The 22,319-nt window shown below is 45.9% G+C and overlaps 1 protein-coding gene across 4 annotated transcripts in view; it reads right to left on the reverse strand.

Annotated features, from left to right (window-relative positions):
* The window catches only part of tbc1d24 (TBC1 domain family, member 24), an 85,036-nt gene that overhangs the window by 37,789 nt on the left and 24,928 nt on the right, over positions 1–22,319 (reverse strand). For 2 of the 4 annotated variants that reach the window (XM_038820207.1, XM_038820206.1), the window contains exon 1: positions 18,374–18,533. The exons of the other annotated variants lie outside the window; for them this stretch is intronic. In XM_038820207.1, coding sequence (XP_038676135.1) covers positions 18,374–18,518 — 145 coding nt within the window. In that variant the 5' untranslated portion in view covers positions 18,519–18,533. Of the gene's footprint in view, positions 1–18,373; positions 18,534–22,319 lie in introns of those variants that run through there. 4 annotated transcript variants of the gene reach the window in all.

Below are 22,319 nucleotides of genomic sequence, written 5' to 3' on the forward strand. Positions count from 1 at the left end.
TTGTGAGAATAATGTTACTAAAAACACTGGTTTGAAATACGTGCAAGCAATGTGACTGCTAAAGCTGTAATTAAGTCATAAAAGATGAGATAATTACTGATTTTGACCACTTACGTGGTTACAGACAAAAGGTTAATAGGGCATTGTTTGTATTTTTGGATGGCTCCCTGGAGTGTAGATAATTTTTGAGGGATTGAATTTAGCTAAGCAGGTCGTGGAACTTAGTGGGTTACAGATGATGTAATTAATAGGAGGTGCCAGGTGTGTCTGTAGTTTTGCAATCTGTTATAGGATTTTACGTTGAACAGCAGTTTTGCCAAATACTGTTAAGTTGAGCAGAAGTGGGCAGCACGGTGGCCTAGTGATTAGCACAGCTGCCTCACGGCGCTGAGGTCCCAGGTTCGATCCCGGCTCTGGGTCACTGTCCGTGTGGAGTTTGCACATTCTCCCCGTGTCTGCGTGTGTTTCGCCCCCACAACCCAAAAATGTGCAGATAGGTGGATTGGCCACGCTAAATTGTCCCTTAATTGGAAAAAATAATTGGGTAATCTAAATTTATAATAAAAAAGTTGAGCAGAAGTGTACAGGACCTGCTCTTGAAAGGAATTCTCTCCAAAGGTCACTACACAGCTAAGCAATCTGTTTGTTAGCTTTATTTCTAAGTGACATTTGAACTGTATTTGGGTGCTTAATTGGATTAGTGGCAGGAGTTGGTAGTATGTCAAGTGTTTTCCTTTTGTTTAAGAACTGTTTAACGGATAATTGCAAAGCTTTTTCTTATATTTTTAGTAAAGTGTACAATTTTACAAGACCTTACAAACCGTATACCTGGTTACAAAACCCTTGAAACATTAAACAAGAGAAAGAAAAATACAAAACAGAACACAATCCCATACACCCCATCCCCCCTCTCCCTCAGCAACTGACGGTGATTAGTTCCTTGAGGTAAGTAATAAAAAGCTGTCTCTTCTGGTCAGATCCTTTGACCGAACCCCTCATGGTGTACTTAACCTTCTATAGGTATAAAAACTCCATTAGATCCCCGAACCATGCCTGGGCACTTGGTGGGGCTGGAGGCCTCCACCCCAGCTAGACTCGCCTCCAGATGATCAACAAAGCAAAGGCAAGGACTTCTGCCTCCATCCTCATCTGCAACCCCTGTGAATCCAACACCCCAAACATGCAACCAAAGGGCAAGATTTGTTCAATATCAAGAATCGGCAACATGTTGCTAAAGAAGGAAACCCAAAAGCTCACAGGTTTGGGTCAGGATCAGAACATGTATGGGGTTTGCCAGGCCCCTGGAGCACCGCTCACACCTACCATCCACCTCGGGGAAATTAAATTACTTGTCCTCTCCTTGGTTAAGTGTGCCCTAAAAACTACCTTAAGCTGAATCAAGCCCAACCTCAAACACTAGGACATGGCGTTCACCTTGCGAAGGGCCTCACTCCACATCTCATCATCTACCACTGGGCCTAGCTCCTTCTCCCACTTTGCTTTCATTCCATCCATTGAGCTTACTCCTTCTGATAGAATCTGCCATAGATTTCAGATGTGCTACTATCCTGCGAACCCTCCTCCGACCCCGCAAGTAAAAGGATCCTTTCCGTCAGAGATGTCGGCGGTGCCTCTAGGAAAGTTGGGAAAGTCTTCTGTCCTAAATTCTGAACCTGGAGATACCTAAACGAGTTTGAAGCCCGAGAGCCTGTACTTCACTATCAATTCCTCGGAGCTGGCGCATCGCCCCTCCAAAAACAAGTCTCCTATTCTCTCTAATCCCTTCCTTTCCCACACCCTAAACATAGCATCCAGTCTCGCTGGTTCAAACAGATGGTTAGTACAAATAGGGGTTAACTTCGACAAAGATCCAAGCCTAAAGTTTGAACTGCCTCCATATCCTTAAAGTAGACATGGCAACCGGATTCACAGAATATCTTGTCAGCGAAAATGTGAGTGATACTGTCACCAGTGCACCCAACTCAAACCCCCTACATAACTTTGCCTCTACAGAAACTCCATTATATCACCCATCGTGGGGACTGGGTCCATCACATAAAGCAGTAAGTCGTTGGTGTATAGGGACACCTATGCTCCCTCTCCAATCCCCCACCCCCAATTATCCCCTTACACTTTCTTGAATCTCTCAAAGCCTCAGCCAATACAAATAGGAGGGGAGGAGGCCCCTGCCCAATTGAAAGTACCCCGAGCTCAAAGTGTTGATACGTGTATTAGCTGATGGGGCCTTATACAGTGGTCCCATCCATGAAACGATCTTTGGTCCAAGCCCAAACTTCGCTAAATCTGTAAACAGGTACTTCCATTCCACCTGGTCAAGTGCCTTCTTGGCATTCAAAAACACCACCACCAGGATATATCCATTGGCAGGGAGAGAACTACATTTAACAGTCGCCTGACAATAGTCGACAGTTGCCGGCCCTGAACAGATCATGTTTGATCTTCACCCATCACACCAGGAAGACAAGGTTCTAACCTCAATCGCTAGCAACTTAGCCAATATCTTGGCATCTACATTTAACAAAATAGGATGGTATTACCCACATACCACAGGATCCTTATCTTTTTTCAACAGAAGGGAATTTGATGCCTGCACTAGTGTCACCAGGACGGCGCACTGAGCCACAGTCCAGAAACATGTCGACCATCAATGGGACCCACTGTTCGGAAAACTTCACTGGAAGTCCATCTGGTCTTGTGGCCTTCCCTGAATCCATCCTATAGCTGCCAAGACTTCCCCAGGACCTGGCGGTGTCTCCAACTCTTCACGTTCACATGGGTGTGCATGGGTTTCCATCGGATGTCCGGTTTCTTCCCACAGTCCAAATATGCGCAGGTTAAGTGGATTGACAGTGCTAAATTGCCCCTTTCTGTCCAAAGATGTGCAGGTTAAGTGGGGTTGCGGGGGAATGGACCTGGGTAGGGTGCTCATGCACAGGGTCGGGGCAGGTTCAATGGGCGGAATGGCTTCTTTCTGCATTGTAGGGATTATTCTATGATCTGTTCATCCCTCCTCCCCACTAGCTTCTCTAACATTTGAGAATAATACTCAGTGGGATTTTGGGCCCTTTATCCCCTCCGGCAACCCCACGATTCTGAGGTTCTATCTCCTTGACCGGTTCTCCAGGTCATCCAGTTCTGCTTTTAGGATCTTGTTTTTCTCCCCCACCAACGAATCTCAGCCTCCAGCGAGGAGATTTGATCACTGTGCCTCGACACAATTTCCTCCACTTCCTTCATCACCCCACCTTGCTTTTTCAGAGCCTTCAAGATTTTTTCCACCTTTTCCCGAATCGGACCAAACACCTCTTCAATTGATTTTTAAGGGTGTCCATTGTCATCTGCCCTTGTTTATCAAAGTGTTTCAAACTGCTTCTCAAACTCCGAGGCCAGTACCCCTGCCAGCATATCTGCTGTATTAGGAGCAGCTTCACCTGCTGGGTTTACTTTGCCATCTTCCTCCCTGGTGAGCCACGCCGACTCCGTGAATCTGCCGAAGGGTTTCCACTCATCACTTTCTTTCCACCAGCCTTCTTTAAAATATTTTGCATTATTTTGTCGATGGATTCACTAAACCCTTAGATAGGCCAAGTTTGTTCACCAAAATTCCCTTGGAACTGGGCAAAAAAGACCAAAAAAACATACCCTGGCGGTGCTACCTATTATGCTTCTCCGAAATGCCGCCACCGGAAGTCTTTCTTTGATGTTAATGTGGTTAATTCTGGGTTTAAATTAAAGTTTGTTTTAACATGATACCTATTGGTCAGAATTATCACACCTGGGTTTTTATACTCCGTCCAATCCATCTACCTCACCTCAAACGTTCAACAAATCTCTCTATTTTTAAAAATAAATTTAGAGTATCCAATTATTTTTCCCCCAATTAAGGGGCAAATTTAGCGTCACCAATTTACCTACCCTGCACATCTCTGGGTTGTGGGGGTGAGAGCCACGTAGACACGAGAAGAATGTGCAAACTCAACATGGACAGTGACCCGGGGCCAGAATCGAATCCAGGTCCTCGGCGCCGTGAGGCAGAAGAGCTAACAACAAATCTTTCTAGCCCCTTTTCCCTTACGTACTTTGCCAGGTATCTTTTTGAAAGCATCTAAATTATTTGCTTCAACCCCATCTGTAGCAGAGAGGTTCAGCTTCCAACCACTTGAGTAAAGACATTTCTCAATTTCTATTGGATTTATTGGTAAATATCTTGAATTTAGGGCTTCTAGTTTTAGTCTCTCCCATGTGCAAACATTTTGCTCCATATCTAGCCTTGTCCAGCAAATTCATCATTTTAAATATCTCGAGCAGGCCTTCTCTTTTTCCGAAGGGCACCAAATATATTGTCCATTAAAAGACTGGCAATGTAGCATTTAACAGCATTTTAAAGATTAAAATGAATTCATTCATAATATCAACAGTTGTTTGTTGGCTGCATTTTAACTTCAGGATCTTCACATGACAGCCATAAGTGTGCTGTTGGTGGATGATAATGGTGCTGTAATCAATGATCTAAACAGTGAACTCAGCTTCTAACAAAGTCATGACAAAGCACTTCTCAGTTTAAACTGTTGGATCACAAGAATACTGTTTAGTGAAAGCATTTAACCTTCAAATAGTTGTTTCTTTAAAACACGGGACTGCACTTAATTCTTCAATTATTCCACAACTATTTTAGTCAAATATTCTGACAGCACCTGACCAGCATAAGAATGAGGAAATTCTGCAATATAGTTTGATAATTGTTGTATAGTGCAGGATTTCCTTAACCTTTTGCTACCAAGTCATTTTAGAAGTAGAAGAGTAAAGCCTGCAACTAAAGCAGATGCAAGGTAAAATCGAGCACCATTGCCTCCTGAGACAAAGTGAAAAAGAATTTTAGACCAAAATGAAAGTAATAGTCTTTTTTTAAAAAAGTATTTTTGTTCAAATTTTTAACATTTGAAAAACATTACAACACAAAAATAAACCCAACACAATCCCCTCCCTAACAGTTGACAATAACTCGTTCTCCAAAATGCAGAATAAAGAAACCCCATCATGAACAAAGAACAATATAGCACAGGAACAGGCCCTTCAGCCACCCAAGCCTGTACCGGTCATGATACCACCCTTGGCCAAAACCGTTCGCACTTCCTAGTGCCGCATCCCTCTATACCCATCCTATCCATGTATTTGTCGAGGTGCCTTTTGAACGCCGTTAATGAATCTGCTTCCACAAACTCCCCTAGCAACGCGTTCCAGGTATTCACCATCCTCTGCCTCGCACATCTCCTCTAAACTTTGCCCCACAACCGTAAACCTGGTGACTGAGCCCTCCACCCTGGGAAAGAGTGCCTGCCCATCCACTCTATCCATGCCCCTCAAAATCTTGTAGACTTCAATCAGGTCACCCCTCAACCTCCGTCATTCTGATGAAAACAGTCAGAGTCTATTCAGCCACTCCGCATAGTTAACACCCTCCAGACCAAGCAACATCCTGGTAAATCTCCTCTGCACCCTCTCCAAAGCCTCCGCGTCCTTGTCGTAGTGTGGTGACCAGAAATGCGCGCAATATTCCAAGTGCGGCCTTCCAAGGTTCTATACAACTGTAGCATGACTTGCCAGTTTTTATACTCGATGTCCTGTCCAATGAAGGCAAGCAAACCGTATGCTTTCTTGATTACCTTGTCCAATTGTGTTGCCACTTTTAAAGATCTGTGGACCTGCATGCCCAGATCTCTCTGACTTTCTATATTCCCAAGAGTTTTGCAATTTACAGTATATTTCCCCTCTATGTTAAACCTACCAAAATGCATTACCTCACATTTATCTGGATTAAACTCCATTTGCCATTTCTCTGCCCAAGTCTCCAACCTATCTATGTTCTGCTGTATCCTCTGACAATCCTCAACACTATCTGCCACTCCACCAACCTTGGTGTCATCCATGAACTTACTAATCTGACGAGCTACATTTTCCTCCAAATCGTTTATAGATACAACAGAGGCCCCAGCACAGATCCCTGTGGAACAGCACCCGTCACAACCTTCCATTCAGAAAAACACACCTACTGCTACACTTTGCCTTCTGTGAATGAGCCAGTTCTGTATCCATTTTGGCACCTCACCTCTGATCCTGTGTGACTTCACTTTTTGCACCAGTCTGCCATGAGGTACCATGTCAAAGGCTTTACTAAATTCCATGTAAGCAACATCCACCACCCTCCCTTCATCAATCATCTTTGTCACCTCAAAAAACATGAGCATGTTAGTGAGGCACGATTCCCCTTCACAAAACTATGCTGAGTCCACTTGTTTCCAAATGGGTATAAATCCTGTCCCTGAGAATTCTCTCCAATAATTTACCTACTGCCGACGTGAGGCTCACCGGCCTATAGTTTCCAAGATTATCCCTGCTACCTTTCTTAAACAGCGGTACCACATTAGCTATTCTCCAGTCCTCTGGGATCTCACCTGTAGCCAATGAGGATACAAAGTTGTCAATTAAGGCACCAGCAATTTCCTCCCTTGCTTCCCTCAATATTCTGGGGTAAATCCCATCCGGCCCAGGAGACTTATCTACCTTAATGTCTTTTATAAACACCCAACCTCCTCCTTTTCAATGTCAACATGACCCAGACTGTCCACACACCCTACCCAAGAATCATCTTCCACAAAGTCCTTTTCTTTGGTGAACACTGATGCAAAGAACTAATTTAGTACCTCGCCCATTTCCTCTGGCTCAACACATAGATTCCCCCCACTGTCCTGAAGTGGTCCAATCCTTTCCCTGGCCATCCTCTTGCTTTTTACAGATGAATAAAAAGCTTTGGGATTCATCTTAACCCTACTTCCCAAGGATCTTTCTTCCCCCTCCTAATTTCTCGCTTAAGTACCTTCCTACTTTCTTTATACTCCACAAGGGTTTTGACCTTGTAGACCATATAAAAGCCTCCTTTTTCTTTTTGATGAGTTTCACGATAGCCCTCCAAGGCCCCCGAAACTTCCCACACTTATCCTTCATTCTCTCTGTAACATGACTTTCCTGAATCGTAATCAACTGTCGCTTGAAAGATTCCCACATGTTCGATGTTGATTTACCCTCCAATAGCCACACCCAATCCAAATTCTTCAATTCCTGTCTAATGTTATCATAATTTGCTTTTCCCCAGTTTAGCACTTTAACACAAGGGTTACCTTCATCCCTATCCAAAAGTACCCTAAAACCTACGGAATTGTGGTCACACTTAGAGTTGTGGTTACACTTGTGGAACTCCTCAATCGCCCCTATTAGGGCATATTTCACCATCTCTAAATGCAGGAACTCCATTAGATCCCCCAGCCACACCGACGCACAGGGTGGAGAAGCTAACCTCTACTCCAACAAATCCCGCCTGCGAGCAATCAGTAAGGCGAAGGCTAAAATATCGGCCCCCACTCCCACCTGCAACTCCGGCAGGTCTGATACCCCGAATATGGCCCCCAGGGGACTAGGCTCCAAGTCCACATGCAAGACCACTGACAACCTCCAAAACAGAGCAAGAGTAGGAAGGCAGTGCAGGTGTCCCCTGTGGTCATCTCCCTGCAAAACAGATATATCGCTTTGGAAACTGTTGGGAGAGATGGCTCACCAGGGGAAGGCAGCAGCAAGGTTCATGGCACCGTGGCTGGCTCTGCTGCACAGCAGGGCAGGAAGAAAAATGGCAGGGCTATAGTGATAGGGGACTCGACCGTAAGGGGAATAGACAGGCGGTTCTGTGGACGCAATCGAGACTCCAGGATGGTATGTTGCCTTCCTGGTGCAAGGGTCAAGGATATCTCGGAGCGGCTGCAGGACATTCTTGAGGGGGGGGGGTGTGAACAGCCAGCTGTCGTGGTGCACATAGGCACCAACGATATAGGTAAAAAACGGGATGAGGTTCTACAAGCGGAATTCAGGGAGTTCTGAGTTAAACTAAAAAGTAGGACCTCAAAGGTAGTAATCTCAGGATTCCTACCAGTGCCACGAGCTAGTCAGAGTAGGAATGTCAGGATAGATAGGATGAATGTGTGGCTCGAGAGATGGTGAAAGAGGGAGGGATTCAAATTCCTGGGGCATTGGGACCGGTTCTGGGGGAGGTGGGACCAGTACAAACCGGACGGTCTGCACCTGGGCAGGACTGGAACCGATGTCCTGGGGGGGGTGTTTGCTAGAGCTGTTGGGGAGGGTTTTAACTAATGTGGCAGGGGGATGGGAACCGATGCAGGAAGTTGGAAGGTAGTAAAACAGGGACAGAAGCAAAAGGAAGTAAAGGGAAAAGTGCAAGGCAGAGAAGACATAGCCAAAAATCAAAAAGGGCGACAGTACAAGGTACAGTGACTGAGGGGGGCTCAGTGAATAGGCCCAGTAATACTAAAAGGAATAAAACTGGAGATGTTAAGATTCAAAACAGAGGTTAAAAAAACCCAACATAAGTGTACTTTACCTGAATGCTCGTAGTATTCGGAATAAAGTAAATGAGTTGATGGCACAAATCATCGTGAATGACTATGATTTAGTGGCCATTACTGAAACATGGTTAAAGGATGGTCACGACTGGGAGTTAAATATCCGAGGGTATCAAACTATTCGGAAGGACAGAGTGGGTGGTAAGGGAGGTGGTGTTGCTCTGTTATTTAAGGATGACATCCGGGCAATAGTAAGGGACGACATCGGTGCTATGGAGGATAAGGTTGAATCCATTTGGGTGGAAATCAGGAATAGTAAGGTGAAAAAGTCACTGATAGGAGTAGTCTATCGGCCACCAAATAGTAACTTATGGTGGGGCAGGCAATAAACAAAGAAATAACTGATGCATGTAGAAATGGTACAGCAGTTATCATGGGGGATTTTAATCTACATGTCGATTGGTTTAACCAGGTCGGTCAAGGCAACCTTGAGGAGGAGTTTATAGAATGTATCTGCGATAGTTTCCTAGAACAGTATGTAATGGAACCTACGAGGGAACAAGCGGTCCTAGATCTTGTCCTGTGTAATGAGACAGGATTGATTCATGATCTCATAGCTAGGGATCCTCTCGGAAGGAGCGATCACAATATGGTGGAATTTAAAATACAGATGGAGGGTGAGAAAGTAAAATCAAATACTAGTGATTTGTGGTTAAACAAAAGAGATTACAATGGGATGAGAAGAACAACTAGCTAAGGTAGACTGGGAGCAAAGACTTTATGGTGGAACAGTTGAGGAACAGTGGAGAACCTTCCAAGCGATTTTTCACAGTGCTCAGCAAAGGTTTATACCAACAAAAAGGAAGGACGGTAGAAAGAGGGAAAATCGACCGTGGATATCTAAGGAAATAAGGGTGAGTATCAAATTGAAGGAAAAAGCATATAAAGTGGCAAAGATTGGTGGGAGACTAGAGGACTGGGAAATCTTTAGGGGGCAACAGAAAACTACTAAAAAAAGCTATAAAGAGTAAGATAGAGTATGAGAGTAAACTTGCTCAGAATATAAAAACAGACAGTAAAAGTTTTTACAAGTATATAAAACAAAAAAGAGTGGCTAAGGTAAATATTGGTCCTTTAGAGGATGAGAAGGGAGTTTTAATAATGGGAGATGAGGAAATGGCTGAGGAACTGAACAGGTTTTTTGGGTCGGTCTTCACAGTGGAAGACACAAATAACATGCCAGCGACTGATAGAAATGAGGCTATGACAGGTGAGGACCTTGAGAGGATTGTTATCACTAAGGAGGTAGTGATGGGCAAGCTAATGGGGCTAAAGGTAGACAAGTCTCCTGGCCCTGATGGAATGCATCCCAGAGTGCTAAAAGAGATGGCTAGGGAAATTGCAGATGCACTAATGATGATTTACCAAAATTCACTAGACTCTGGGGTGGTCCCGGTGGATTGGAAATTAGCAAACGTGACACCACTGTTTAAAAAAGGAGGTAGGCAGAGAGCAGGAAATTATAGGCCAGTGAGCTTAACTTCGGTAGTAGGGAAGATGCTGGAATCTATCATCAAGGAAGAAATAGCGAGGCATCTGGATAGAAATTGTCCCATTGGGCAGACGCAGCATGGGTTCATAAAGGGCAGGTCGTTCCTAACTAATTTAGTGGAATTTTTTGAGGACATTACCAGTGCAGTAGATAACGGGGAACCAATGGATGTGGTGTATCTGGATTTCCAGAAAGCATTTGACAAGGTGCCACACAAAAGGTTGTTGCATAAGATAAAGATGCATGGCATTAAGGGTAAAGTAGTAGCATGGATAGAGGATTGGTTAATTAATAGAAAGCAAAGAGTGGGGATTAATGGGTGTTTCTCTGGTTGGCAATCAGTAGCTAGTGGTGTCCCTCAGGGATCCGTGTTGGGCCCACAATTGTTCACAATTTACATAGATGATTTGGAGTTGGGGACCAAGGGAAATGTGTCCAAGTTTGCAGATGACACTAAGATGAGTGGTAAAGTGAAAAGTGCAGAGGATACTGGAAGTCTGCAGAGGGATTTGGATAGGTTAAGTGAATGGGCTAGGGTCTGGCAGATGGAATACAATGTTGACAAATATGAGGTTATCCATTTTGGTAGGAATAACAGCAAACGGGATTATTATTTAAACGATAAAATATTAAAGCATGCCGCTGTGCAGAGAGACCTGGGTGTGCTTGTGCATGAGTCACAGAAAGTTGGTTTACAGGTGCAACAGGTGATTAAGAAGGTAAATAGATATTTGTCCTTCATTGCTAGAGGGATGGAGTTTAAGAATAGGGAGGTTATGTTGCAATTGTATAAGGTGTTAGTGAGGCCACACCTGGAGTATTGTGTTCAGTTTTGGTCTCCTTACTTGAGAAAGGACGTACTGGCACTGGAGGGTGTGCAGAGGAGATTCACTAGGTTAATCCCAGATCTGAAGGGGTTGGATTATGAGGAGAGGTTGAGTAGACTGGGACTGTACTCATTGGAATTTAGAAGGATGAGGGGGGATCTTATAGAAACATTTAAAATTATGAAGGGAATAGATAGGATAGATGTGGGCAGGTTGTTTCCTCTGGCGGGTGAAAGCAGAACTAGGGGACATAGCCTCAAAATAAGGGGAAGTAGATTTAGGACTGAGTTTAGTAGGAACTTCTTCACCCAAAGGGTTGTGAATCTATGGAATTCCTTGCCTGGTGAAGCAGTTGAGGCTCCTTTATTAAATCTTTTTAAGGTAAAGATAGATAGTTTTTTGAAGAATAAAGGGATTAAGGGTTATGGTGTTCGGGCCGGAAAGTGGAGCTGAGTCCACAAAAGATCAGCCATGATCTCATTGAATGGCGGAGCAGGCTCGAGGGGCCAGATGGCCTACTCCTGCTCCTAGTTCTTATGTTTCCAATTTCGGGCAGGACCAGAACATATTTATATGATTGGCTGGGCTCCTCCCACAAATCTGTTACCCCTCAAACAGCTGGCTCATCCTTGACTTTGTCAGATGCGCCCTGATTTACCCCTTTAGCTGTATCAATCCCATCCTCGCACACAAGGTTGAGGCATTCAACCTGCTTAGCACCTCACACCACAATCCCTCCTCTAACGCCATCGAAAGTAATAGTCTTAATTGGAAAAAAGATGAGGTGAAGCTATCCAAATGTTAAGTTTACAAAATGCAAGTTAAAATTGTAAGATGATGATTTTTTTTATTGAAAGCCTCTACTATGGTGAGATCTGAACCAAGGATCCCAGAATATTGCTATAGGTTTGTGGTTTACCAGTTCAGTGAACTAGACTACTGCAAAGAAACTGAATTACATAACAATTATTTCTGTTGGATAGAATATCGATAGTGCAGAAGGAGGCTATTTGGCCCTTCGAATCTGCACTGATCCTCTGAAAGAGCACCCTACCCAAGCCCACTCCCCCACCCATCCCTGTAACCCCACCTAACCTTTGGACACTAAGGGGCAATCTAGCATGGCCAATCCACCTAACCTGCACATTACTGGACTGAGGGGAAACCAGAGCCCCTGGAGGAAATTCACGCAGACACAGGGAGAATGTGTAGACTCCACACTGTCACTCAAGGTCAGAATCGAATCTGGGACCCATCGCTGCGAGGCAGCAGTGATAACCACTGTGCGACCGTGCTGCACTATTTCTGTGTTAATCCTCCCCTTCTAAGCCCCTGTAAAGGGAGCCTCCAAAATCCATTAGTGTCAGTACAGGATAAAAATACACAATATTCTCTTCTGCTGCCTGGAGCAGGGTGTCAGGGTGTCAGGGTATTCGCGCTGCTGCACCAGTAATTCAACTGCAGCTCTGTCCCAACAAGAGAGGAAAAGGCAAGTCACCTGTTCAAATTACAGACTTTTAGCAGCTACAAGCAGAAGAAGCAGTCCAGTTTAGTCACCCTCCAAGTTTCATTCTCCTGGTTCAGAATGTAACATGCTTTTCCTCGTCATCTCAACAACCTGGAGAACACACTACCCTGGGAACAGGGGAATTTTTAAACAAAACAAGATCAAGTTCAATCCAGTTTACCTACCATCATCTTGGTAATTGCATGATACAATGATAATTGAGTTGTTGGCTAATCATAGCAATCAATCTCTATCAATCTGAATGCGGAATACAGGGTTAATGGTAGGGTTCTTGGCAATGTGGAGGAGCAGAGAGATCTTGGGGTCTATGTTCATTGTTCTTTGAAAGTTGCCACTCAAGTGGATAGAGCTGTGAAGAAGGCCTATGGTGTGCTAGCGTTCATTAGCAGAGGGATTGAATTTAAGAGCCGTGAGGTGATGATGCAGCTGTACAAAACCTTGGTCAGGCCACATTTGGAGTACTGTGTGCAGTTCTGGTCACCTCATTTTAGGAAGGATGTGGAAGCTTTGGAAAAGGTGCAGAGGAGATTTACCAGGATGTTGCCTGGAATGGAGAGTAGGTCATACGAGGAAAGATTGAGGGTGCTGGGCCTTTTCTCATTGGAACGGAGAAGGATGAGGGGCGACTTGATAGAGGTTTATAAGATGATCAGGGGAATAGATAGAGTAGATAGTCAGAGACTTTTTCCCCGGGTGGAACACACCATTACAAGGGGACATAAATTTAAGATAAATGGTGGAAGATATAGGGGGGATGTCAGAGGTAGGTTCTTTACCCAGAGAGTAGTGGGGGCATGGAATGCACTGCCTGTGGTAGTAGTTGAGTCGGAAAATTTATGGACCTTCAAACGGCTATTGGATAGGTACTTGGATTAGGGTAGAATAAGGGAGTGTAGGTTAACTTCTTAAGGGCAGCACGGTAGCATTGTGGATAGCACAATTGCTTCACAGCTCCAGGGTCCCAAGTTCGATTTCGACTTGGGTCACTGTCTGTGTGGAGTCTGCACATCCTCCCCGTGACTGCGTGGGTTTCCTCCGGGTACTCCGGTTTCCTCCCACAGTCCAAAGATGTGCAGGTTGGGTGGATTGGCCATGACAAATTGTCCAAAATTCTATGATTAACCTAGGACAAAAGTTCGGCGCAACATCGTGGGCCGAAGGGCCTGTTCTGTGCTGTATTTCTCTATCTATCTATTAGTCCACAACAAACACATGATGCAGGGAAACCTGTGGTGGAGTTTTGGAAACCTTGGGTCTAAGCTGCAGTGTGAACATGCAGTCCCTGTTTTGTTACGTCTCGTCAGTCCCAACAGACAGCACAAAACAAAACAAAAAACAGATTTTTTGCATTTGGATTTGTTGCCAATTTGAGGAGAGGCAAGTTCTTCTAGGCATAAAAATTAATTTAAGATCTTGAAAAACTACAAGACTTTTAACTGCCAGATTATTTCAGCCTCACAGGACATTGATATGCAGAATAAACATAGTTCACTCCTCTAAAGCTCTAAATAGTTTTGCTATTCTCAATCATTGTTTGACTTTGATTGAAACCCTAACCTTCTCTATGCAGGGCAAAACCAGTTAATTAAATTGGCAAATAAACTGCCTATTCACATCTGAATGATGGGCTCAAATTCTTAGAAGTGTGTAGGCGGAAAGGAACTCCAATTAATTTGAGAGATTTATTAGAAACATTCAAGGGCTCCTTCACTAATTCTGTTTTTTGTAGATGTTTATTGATTGAGATATTACATTTTTACAAAAATTTGCCTCAAACAAACAAATGCAGAAAGATAGCGATAAGTATCAATGAACAGCAGGTACAGCACAAAACAATAGTCATTACATAATTGGGAACAAATAAGACTAGATGAGTCGGAGACAAAAATCCAAACATGCTCACCGGACAGAAAAATTACCTGTCTGCACCCAAACAGGATACAGGCAACATTATAGACATTTCAATCTCACCCATAGCTACAAAACAAAATGATAGAAGAAAACAATACCCTGGGAACTTCAGTGCTGAGGAGAAAGCGACTAACTTTTACAACACAAATTTAACCTCTTCTCCAGATCCGGATCAGGACAGACTGCCTTTAAGGTGGCAAAAACAAAGATAGAGGGGAGACCAGGCACAACCAAACCTTAATACTCAGCCTATGGTCTCCCATAGATGGTCACCTCTCAGCCTCAAATAAGGACAAAACAGGTCACTGGATCACCAGCACCAATACGTTGCTCAAGAGGACAACAGGATAATGTTGGGCCAAGAACCAAAAGCAGAATAGACTGGACCCAATCATTGAACAGCAGAGAAACCCATTCCTGGACAGGAGGGCTGTCAGAGCAACCCCCAAACTGGGGAGCACCCTCTCCCAACCAGGACTACTCAAAAAAAAGGAAAGGATTAAGCCACCCAAAAGCCAGATCTGCTTCAGAAGAACCGACCAACTCCCCACGAAAGGAGAGTCCATCAAATCACAGAGCTCAGCAGGATAACACAGTCCACCTGGGTCTGGAGAGAATAAGACGCAGCCAAAAGAAAACTCTTGAATAGGGGGACATTCCTCGAATGTAGCAAGGACAAAGTAACCTTACCACCCAAGCCGTCCACCCGCTCCGGCTCTGCTCATCTTTTCCCCCCCACAATGATAAGATTTGGATAAAGAAGCGGTGCACAAATCCTGAAATCAAAATTCAGCATAACATGATAAAACCTGGTTAACTCAGGATAACCAACAGTACAGGACATCTGGCGACCTGGCCGGCTCAGACAACCCCTACCCCTCTCGGCCGACAACAGAAACAAGACCATACCAAACTAGAGGCTGGAAGGCCAACCAAAGCCCAAGGCCTTGGAGACACAATTAAATGCGATCCATCAAATTTCAGCTGCCCGACCTTCAGATCAAGATTTCCAAAGCATGGCAGCCAGTTTTCAAACATTGCTGGAACTTTGCTACCATCTTACCGGAGACCCCAGGCACAACCGGGTTCCCCTTCTATGTCACCCGAATTCACCAGGATGGGTGATGGGCCATGCAATAGGAACTAAACCGTATGGAGGTGGGCTTCCACCAGAGACAGTGCTCTCTTTGCTATAAGAACCTCCTTGTGCACTGTCACCATCTCCATCCAGACACCTCGCAACTCTCAAAATTGGTCTTTAACATCCTGCACTGCAGAGCCAAGACTATCAGATGGATCGCCTTCAACGCAAGCAGCCATCATCCATCGGTGTTCCCTATTCTTCTTCGAAATGACACAGTGGGATCTTTTATATCCAACTGAACAGGCTTAACATGTCATCCAAAAGGTGAAACCTGACAGTGCAATGGTCCGTCAGCACTGAACTGGGGCCTTGGAATGGAATTTAATATTGAAACCTTTTAATTCAGAGATGAACATGTAAGGCGGCACGGTGGCTCAGTGGTTAGCGCTGCTGCTTCACGGCGCCAAGGACCTGGGTTCGATCCCAGGTCACTGTCCATGTGGAGTTTGCACATTCTCCCTGTATCTCATCCCCACAACCCTAAGGTGTGCAGTGTAGGTGGATTGGCCATATCTTTTTATTAAATCAGTAAAAAATATATACAAGGCCAAACGGTACAAACACTCATTTTGTGTTGGAGAAATAGGATATCCTTCCCTCAGTACCAATGTACCGGGGGGTCTGGATAGTCTGATTATCCTTCCCTCAGTGCCAATACAAGCAGCCATCTCAACACTCGCTCTACGGGACTCCATTGGCAGCTGCCTCCAATCTTGAGCCCTCCTCACATCATACCCACCGTTGCTGTCAGCATTTCAGCCATGTTTTCTTAACTGAGACAATTGGTTAGATAATTTCACTGAGGTTTCTTTTGCGTGTTCTCCCTTCTTGATTTTTTGTTCATCAGAATTTTCGGTTCTGAAAGTTCCTCACCCAAAACATTGAGTGGAATCTCCTGATATTTTGGCAAAGTGTTGGTTTCAGCGAGAAAACCGGAGAGATCCTACTGACAGTCAGCAAGAAATCATGCCATATCTTCAGCCACTGAAGAAAACAATTTTCCACAAGTCTCACATCACTCCCGTGGCAGCATCACTTGAGCTCATCAATCAGGGGGTGCACCTTATAAGCAGCCCCCCCCCCCCCCCCCCCCAACCCCAGCACACATTCCAAGTCCAATCAGGGGAGATGCAGCCAGGATATAGCCCAATGACGGCATGGTGACACAGTGGTTTTAGTACTGCTGCCTCATGCCGCCGAGATCCAAGGTCCGAGTGGAGTTTGCACATTCTCCCCATGTTTGTGTGGGTTTCAACCCACAACCCAAAGATGTGCAGGGTAGGTGGATTGGCCATGCGCAAATGGGTGATTCCTGATTCCTTTTTGGGTTTTTGTTTATGTTAACATGCGGGCAGTTGTTTGGGGTTGGTAGGAGGATGGGATTGTTGTTGTTGATATGGGGATTGACATTATGTTTGTTACTGCTTATTGTTTATTGTTGGTGGGTGCAAATTTGGGAGAAAATGTGAAAAGGAGAATAAAAATATTTTTAAAAAAAGAATGGTGCGAACAATCAAAACCCTATAGGAGTATAAAGAAAGTAGGACGGTACTGAAGCGGGATATTAGGAGGGCTAGGAGGGGTTCATGAAAAGTCCTTGGCAAGTAGGATTAAGGTGAATCCCAAAGCTTTTTATTCATATGTAAAAAGCAAGAGGGTGGCCAGGGAAAGGATTGAACCACTTAAGGACAGTGGGGGGAATCTATGTGTTGAGCCAGAGGAAATGGGCGAGGTACTAAATGAATACTTTGCATCAGTGTTCACTAAAGAAAGGGACTTTGGGGAAGTTAATTTTTGGGTACAGTGTGTGGACAGTCTGGATCAAATTAACATCGAAAAGGAGGCGGTATTGGGTCTTTTAAAAGATATAACGTGGATAAGTCTCCTGGGCCAGATGGGATTTATCCCAGAATTCAGAGGGAAGCAAGGGAGGAAATTTCTGGGGCCTTAACTGACATCTTTGTATCCTCATTGGCTACAGGTAAGATCCCAGAGGACTGGAGAATAGCTAATGTTGTACCGCTCTTTCCCAGTGTGGAGGGGTCAGTCACCAGGGGGTAGGTTTAAGGCCCGTGGGCAAAGTTTAGAGGAGATCTGCAAGGCAGATTTTTTACGCAGAGGTTGGTGAGTGCCTGGAACGCATTGCCAGGGGAGGTTGTGGAAGCAGATACATTAACGGCGGTCAAAAGGCATCTTGACAAACACATGGATAGGATGGGTATAGAGGGATATGGCACAAGGAAGTGCTGAGGGTTTTGGCAAAGGTTGGTATCATGACCTGCACAGGCTTGGAGGGCCAAAGGGTCTGTTCCTGTGTTGTATTGTTCTTTGTTCACTCACCCTCCCACATCTTTCCTTATCCCCAAAGCAGGTCCTATCCTGATTACATCCCAGCTCCCAATCACTAACCACGTAATCCAGGCAGCATTGCCACCTGACCTGGCGCACGCCCTGCCTACACTTTTCACCATCTGTCTTATTGCAGGACAAGCCTGAGCACAATCAGCAGGAGTGAGCACTCGAAGGAATACTAGAGGCCAGAACTATGCTGGGCGCTGGTCAGATGTCGTGTTACTGGGTTCGATCGTCCCCCAGCTGCTGGAGCTACAAAGGCAGAGTTGCAAATATCAGGAAGGGATATCAGTAACACTCAGACTGCAAGGTTAACTGGAGAAGTCATTCTGTCTGAGGAGATGGCGTTGGCACCTGAGAGAACGAGGCCAATGCTGCGAGCGTAGCATCTACAGTAGACACCTTGGTCCAGGATGTACACTCCATGGCGGCGGGTGTCCACTCCATGATTGAGGGCATCAACTGCATGGTGCTGGCACTTGTGGGCATCCACGAGTGTCAGTGTTAGAGGATTGCTGGCTTTTGGATCTCACTCCAGTTGCCTCTCTATCCTATTGAGGAGTCTCCCCCCCCCCCCCCCCCCCCCCCCCCCCCAGTTACATGGAGGATGATGTCTGTTGCAGAGTTCATTACCTTCCACCCTTGGAGTGTCCAGTGCATCTAACTCTCCCCTTTCTGTGACCGACACACCTCCAGCCCCGCACACCAAGGAGGGTGGCACCAAAACACTCATGCTGCCTGAAAGCAGAACCTCAAGGTCCCAGCCCTCCAGCATCATCTCAGGCAACAGGGTGTGGCAAGCAGCAAGCCATCTCCAACTCAGCTGTGGATCCTGGGCAAACACTTAGGTGTAGCTGTAAGATTAGGAAGGGAAATAAATTAGTCACAGGGCGGGTACAGATGAAGTTGGGCACAATATGATAGTAAGCACTTATTACCACCATTTAGTGTATTAAAACTCACATAAAGCACCCATCTGGTGCCTCCCTGCTTTCATTTTATTGCAGCATGCACTGCCGTTCTCCACACCTTGGTTGGATGCCCAATGACAGCACAACCTCCCTCTCCTTTCTGCGAGGGCATCAGCTGAATTGTTGCTCTTCTCTCACACTGTCACAACGTTGTGATGCTGGTGTAGACCTGGCGATGAGCAACCACCCCTCCTCCAGGCTCCAAGCCAACACCCAGACCGTTTATCTGGGGAAGCTTGACTTCACCATGAGGAAGCCATTGGCTCAACCCTTGTGAGAGCTGTTCAACTTGCACTAGTGATGCAGATCCTCATCAGCATCCCTAAACCTCTGAGGAGACAGCATTGACATCCCTAAACGTCTGATGAGGCAGCACTGACATCCCTAATCTCTGAGGGGGCGGCATCAGTAGAGATGGGTCATTCCGATCTCATTGCCCTGAGATCACCCTGTTCAGTGGCAGCTCACAAGCTTTCTGTCAGGCAGGACATTTGCAGGAAATATATGAAGAGCATTGTTCTGTCCTCATTCCAAGTCATCATCACCTTCTTACATGGTTTGAAGCTCCCTGCCCATGAAAGGAGCAATCTCAGAGCTGACTTTCCTCTGACACCACACAGGTGACTAAGGCCCACCCCCAATGGGGGGATATCACTGCCCACCCTAGCCCTGTACATCCCCGAAGTGAGGCTATCAGAGTGTCTCGTGCCCTGCGCCCCATTCAGGCTTTTGCCCGAGCCCTTCCTCTGCCTCTTGTAGGGGTTTCCCTCAGCATCCTCCCTGACATCTTCCTCATATAAGGTGATGTGATGATCTTCCATTTCCTCCTCTCCCAGCTCCTCACCCCATTGCAGCACCAGGTTATGGAGTGTGCAGCACATATGTACGCTACCCTCTGGGGGCCAAAGTAGAGGGCTCCCCCGACGGGTCCAGGCACTTTAACAGCACCTTGAGGAGGCCGATTGTCTGTTTCTCAAATGGGTGATTTGCAACATGGGACTCATTCTAACGAGTCTCAGCTGCACTCTGTGGTCTCCGTACTTGTGTGCCAGCGGTAAGCCCCTGCAACAGCATATGTTGGATCAGAGTTGCCTGCTGAAGTCTGTAACCTTTGCCCTTTGCATTGGGTGCATAACCACTGTTAGCTCTCTCTGTGAATGCTGGGCGCAAGCCACGGACTTCAATGCATGGGAGAGGGGTCTCATCATCCATAGGGTTAACGTGAGTGGCAATCATTGGCGACAGATTCATCCATCACACAACTAACTTAAAGGGCATAACTGACTCATCTAGAAAGGCTCAGGAATGTTAATAGGCAAGTGGGTTCACTAAAGCTGGTAATCCACAAACCTAGGGCAATGCTCTGAGGTTACGGCTATAATCCCACCCCAGTAGATGGTAAATTATCCAGTGGCAGGCATGGATGAGCTAGAAATTTATGACCCTCAGTTTGTTTTATTTATTTTAATTGATTAATTTTTTAAACCCAAAATAGGGTAATCCACCAACCTAGGATAATGCTCAGAGGTCCTGGTCTTGAATCCCACCAAGGTCGATGATCAAAATTGAATTCAATAGAATCCTCCCGTGGTAGGCATGGGTGAGGTGATTATTCTCAAGACCCCAGATTAAACTCTACTTGATCATTAACTTTTAAAAAATTTCTTTTGAAGAAATTTAGAGTACCCAATTATTTCTTTTCCCAATTAAGGGGCAATTTAGCATCTCCAATCCACCTAACCTGCACATCTTTGGGTTGTGGGGACGAAACCCACGCAGACATGGGGAGAATGTGCAAACTCCACACGGACAGTGACCCAGGGCTGGGATTCGAACCCGGGTCCTCAGCGCCGCAGTCCCAGTGCTATCCACTGTGCCACATGCCGCCCCTACTTGATCATTAACAATAACCTGCATCCTCCTGCTTTCCTCAGTTGCGGCTCATACGAGACTTGCATTTTGAACACCAAGCCACCAGGCCAAGCTTCCCATACCAATGGCAGGGCCTCTTTAGACTGCTCAGGCCCTACAGCTGTGCATTGCAGCCTGAGGGTGGGACGGATATGGTAGTGGTGTTGTTGTCCCCTCAGTCTCTGTGTCCTTCTGCCCACATGGAGCAAATCATAACCCACTTTCAATGTCTCCCACAGTGGCCAGCTGCCCAGAGGTGGTTCCCAACCCCACTTAGGAATATCGCAGTGCTGACCCGGTGTCTGCTCCCACTCCCACCCCCTTCAAGTTGCCATCCCAGAAAGGCCATTCCCTCACACGGACCAGCGCTTGCACCCCAGCAAAGGTGCCCCGAACTGTGGGAGGCCACATCAATGAACACCTCCCTCCCCTGAGACTGGAGGGCCTCCGGCGAGAATCTTGTTTTCCGACCCGCGCGATATTTTGGGCCCATTTCGCCCTTTACACTCACAGCTATCACAGGCTCAAAATTCTACCTTTTAGCTTTGTCACAGACATTGACAGATGTACTGAGTGCTTCCGGCATGTTTGTTTCTTTCCCCATATTTTTAATCCTAGGATCATGGCCAAGTGGCTGTCCAGTAGCAATCTTGCAACCAAACATCACTTAACTGCAAAACAATGCGGTATTCTCCTCTTTTGACTCGGGACTGTTTCCCACTGGCGCTAGGAGCACTGCTCACGTGGCATTCAATGGTACTTAGAAATTTTCTTTCAGAGGATTGGGTTTTACGTTGGACTTGAGGGGTGGGGACTAACTTGTTGCTAGGTCCTGCTCCTCAAAGATTGGCGCCCGATCTCAGAATAATGTTGCAGCACCCCCAAGGACCCCACCCACAAATTACTGGCAAGGCTCCCCGCCACCCCAAGTGAGCAACACCCCGTTATGGGTTTGCCAAATGTCCTTTCCCTAAGCCCACCCCCCTGGAGGCCCAGGCCCTTGGCAGTCCAACCTGCACCTTGGACTCCGAGTGGGGGCAAGGCGGTAAGTATCCTTTCTACACCTGTCTCCAGGGGATGTAGGGGTTGGGGGGGGGGGTGAGATGGGGGGGCTTGGGCTTGAGGGCATTGTTGGCGGTCTTTCTTGGGATGGGGGTTGTTTAGCAGGTCTTCCCATCTGTAGCTTTGAAAATCATTAAACTGTCTTTCAGCATGTCAAGTTTCAGTTTAAGAGTGGCACGGTGGCGCAGTGGTTATTACTGCTGTTTACAGCACCGAGGACCTGGGTTTGATCCCGGCCCTGGGTCACTATCTGTATGGAGATTGCACATTCTCCCCGTGTCTGCGTGGGTTTCACCCTCACAACCCAAAGATGTGTAGGTTAGTTGGTTTGGCCACACCAAATGCCCCTTAATTGGAAAAAAAGAACTGCGTACTGTAAATTTATTTTTCAAAAGTTTCAGTTTGAAGTCTTCCCCCTGATGCATTAAAACCCTTTGATATATCTCCTAGCATGTTGATATACCTTCAATTCACCGAGAGGCAGAGAGAGCGAGTGAACATTAGGCTTTATTAATCATGAACTTGCCTAGCCAGAGTCATTTGTACAGATGAATGCTGCCCACAGGCGGCCAGTCTATATATGGCTCCAGTGAGGGCAGAGCCAGAGGCGGAGCCCACCAGGGTTACAGTACAGT

This window comes from Scyliorhinus canicula, chromosome 15 (genome assembly GCF_902713615.1).
Source record: "Scyliorhinus canicula chromosome 15, sScyCan1.1, whole genome shotgun sequence".
Lineage (NCBI taxonomy): Eukaryota > Metazoa > Chordata > Chondrichthyes > Carcharhiniformes > Scyliorhinidae > Scyliorhinus > Scyliorhinus canicula.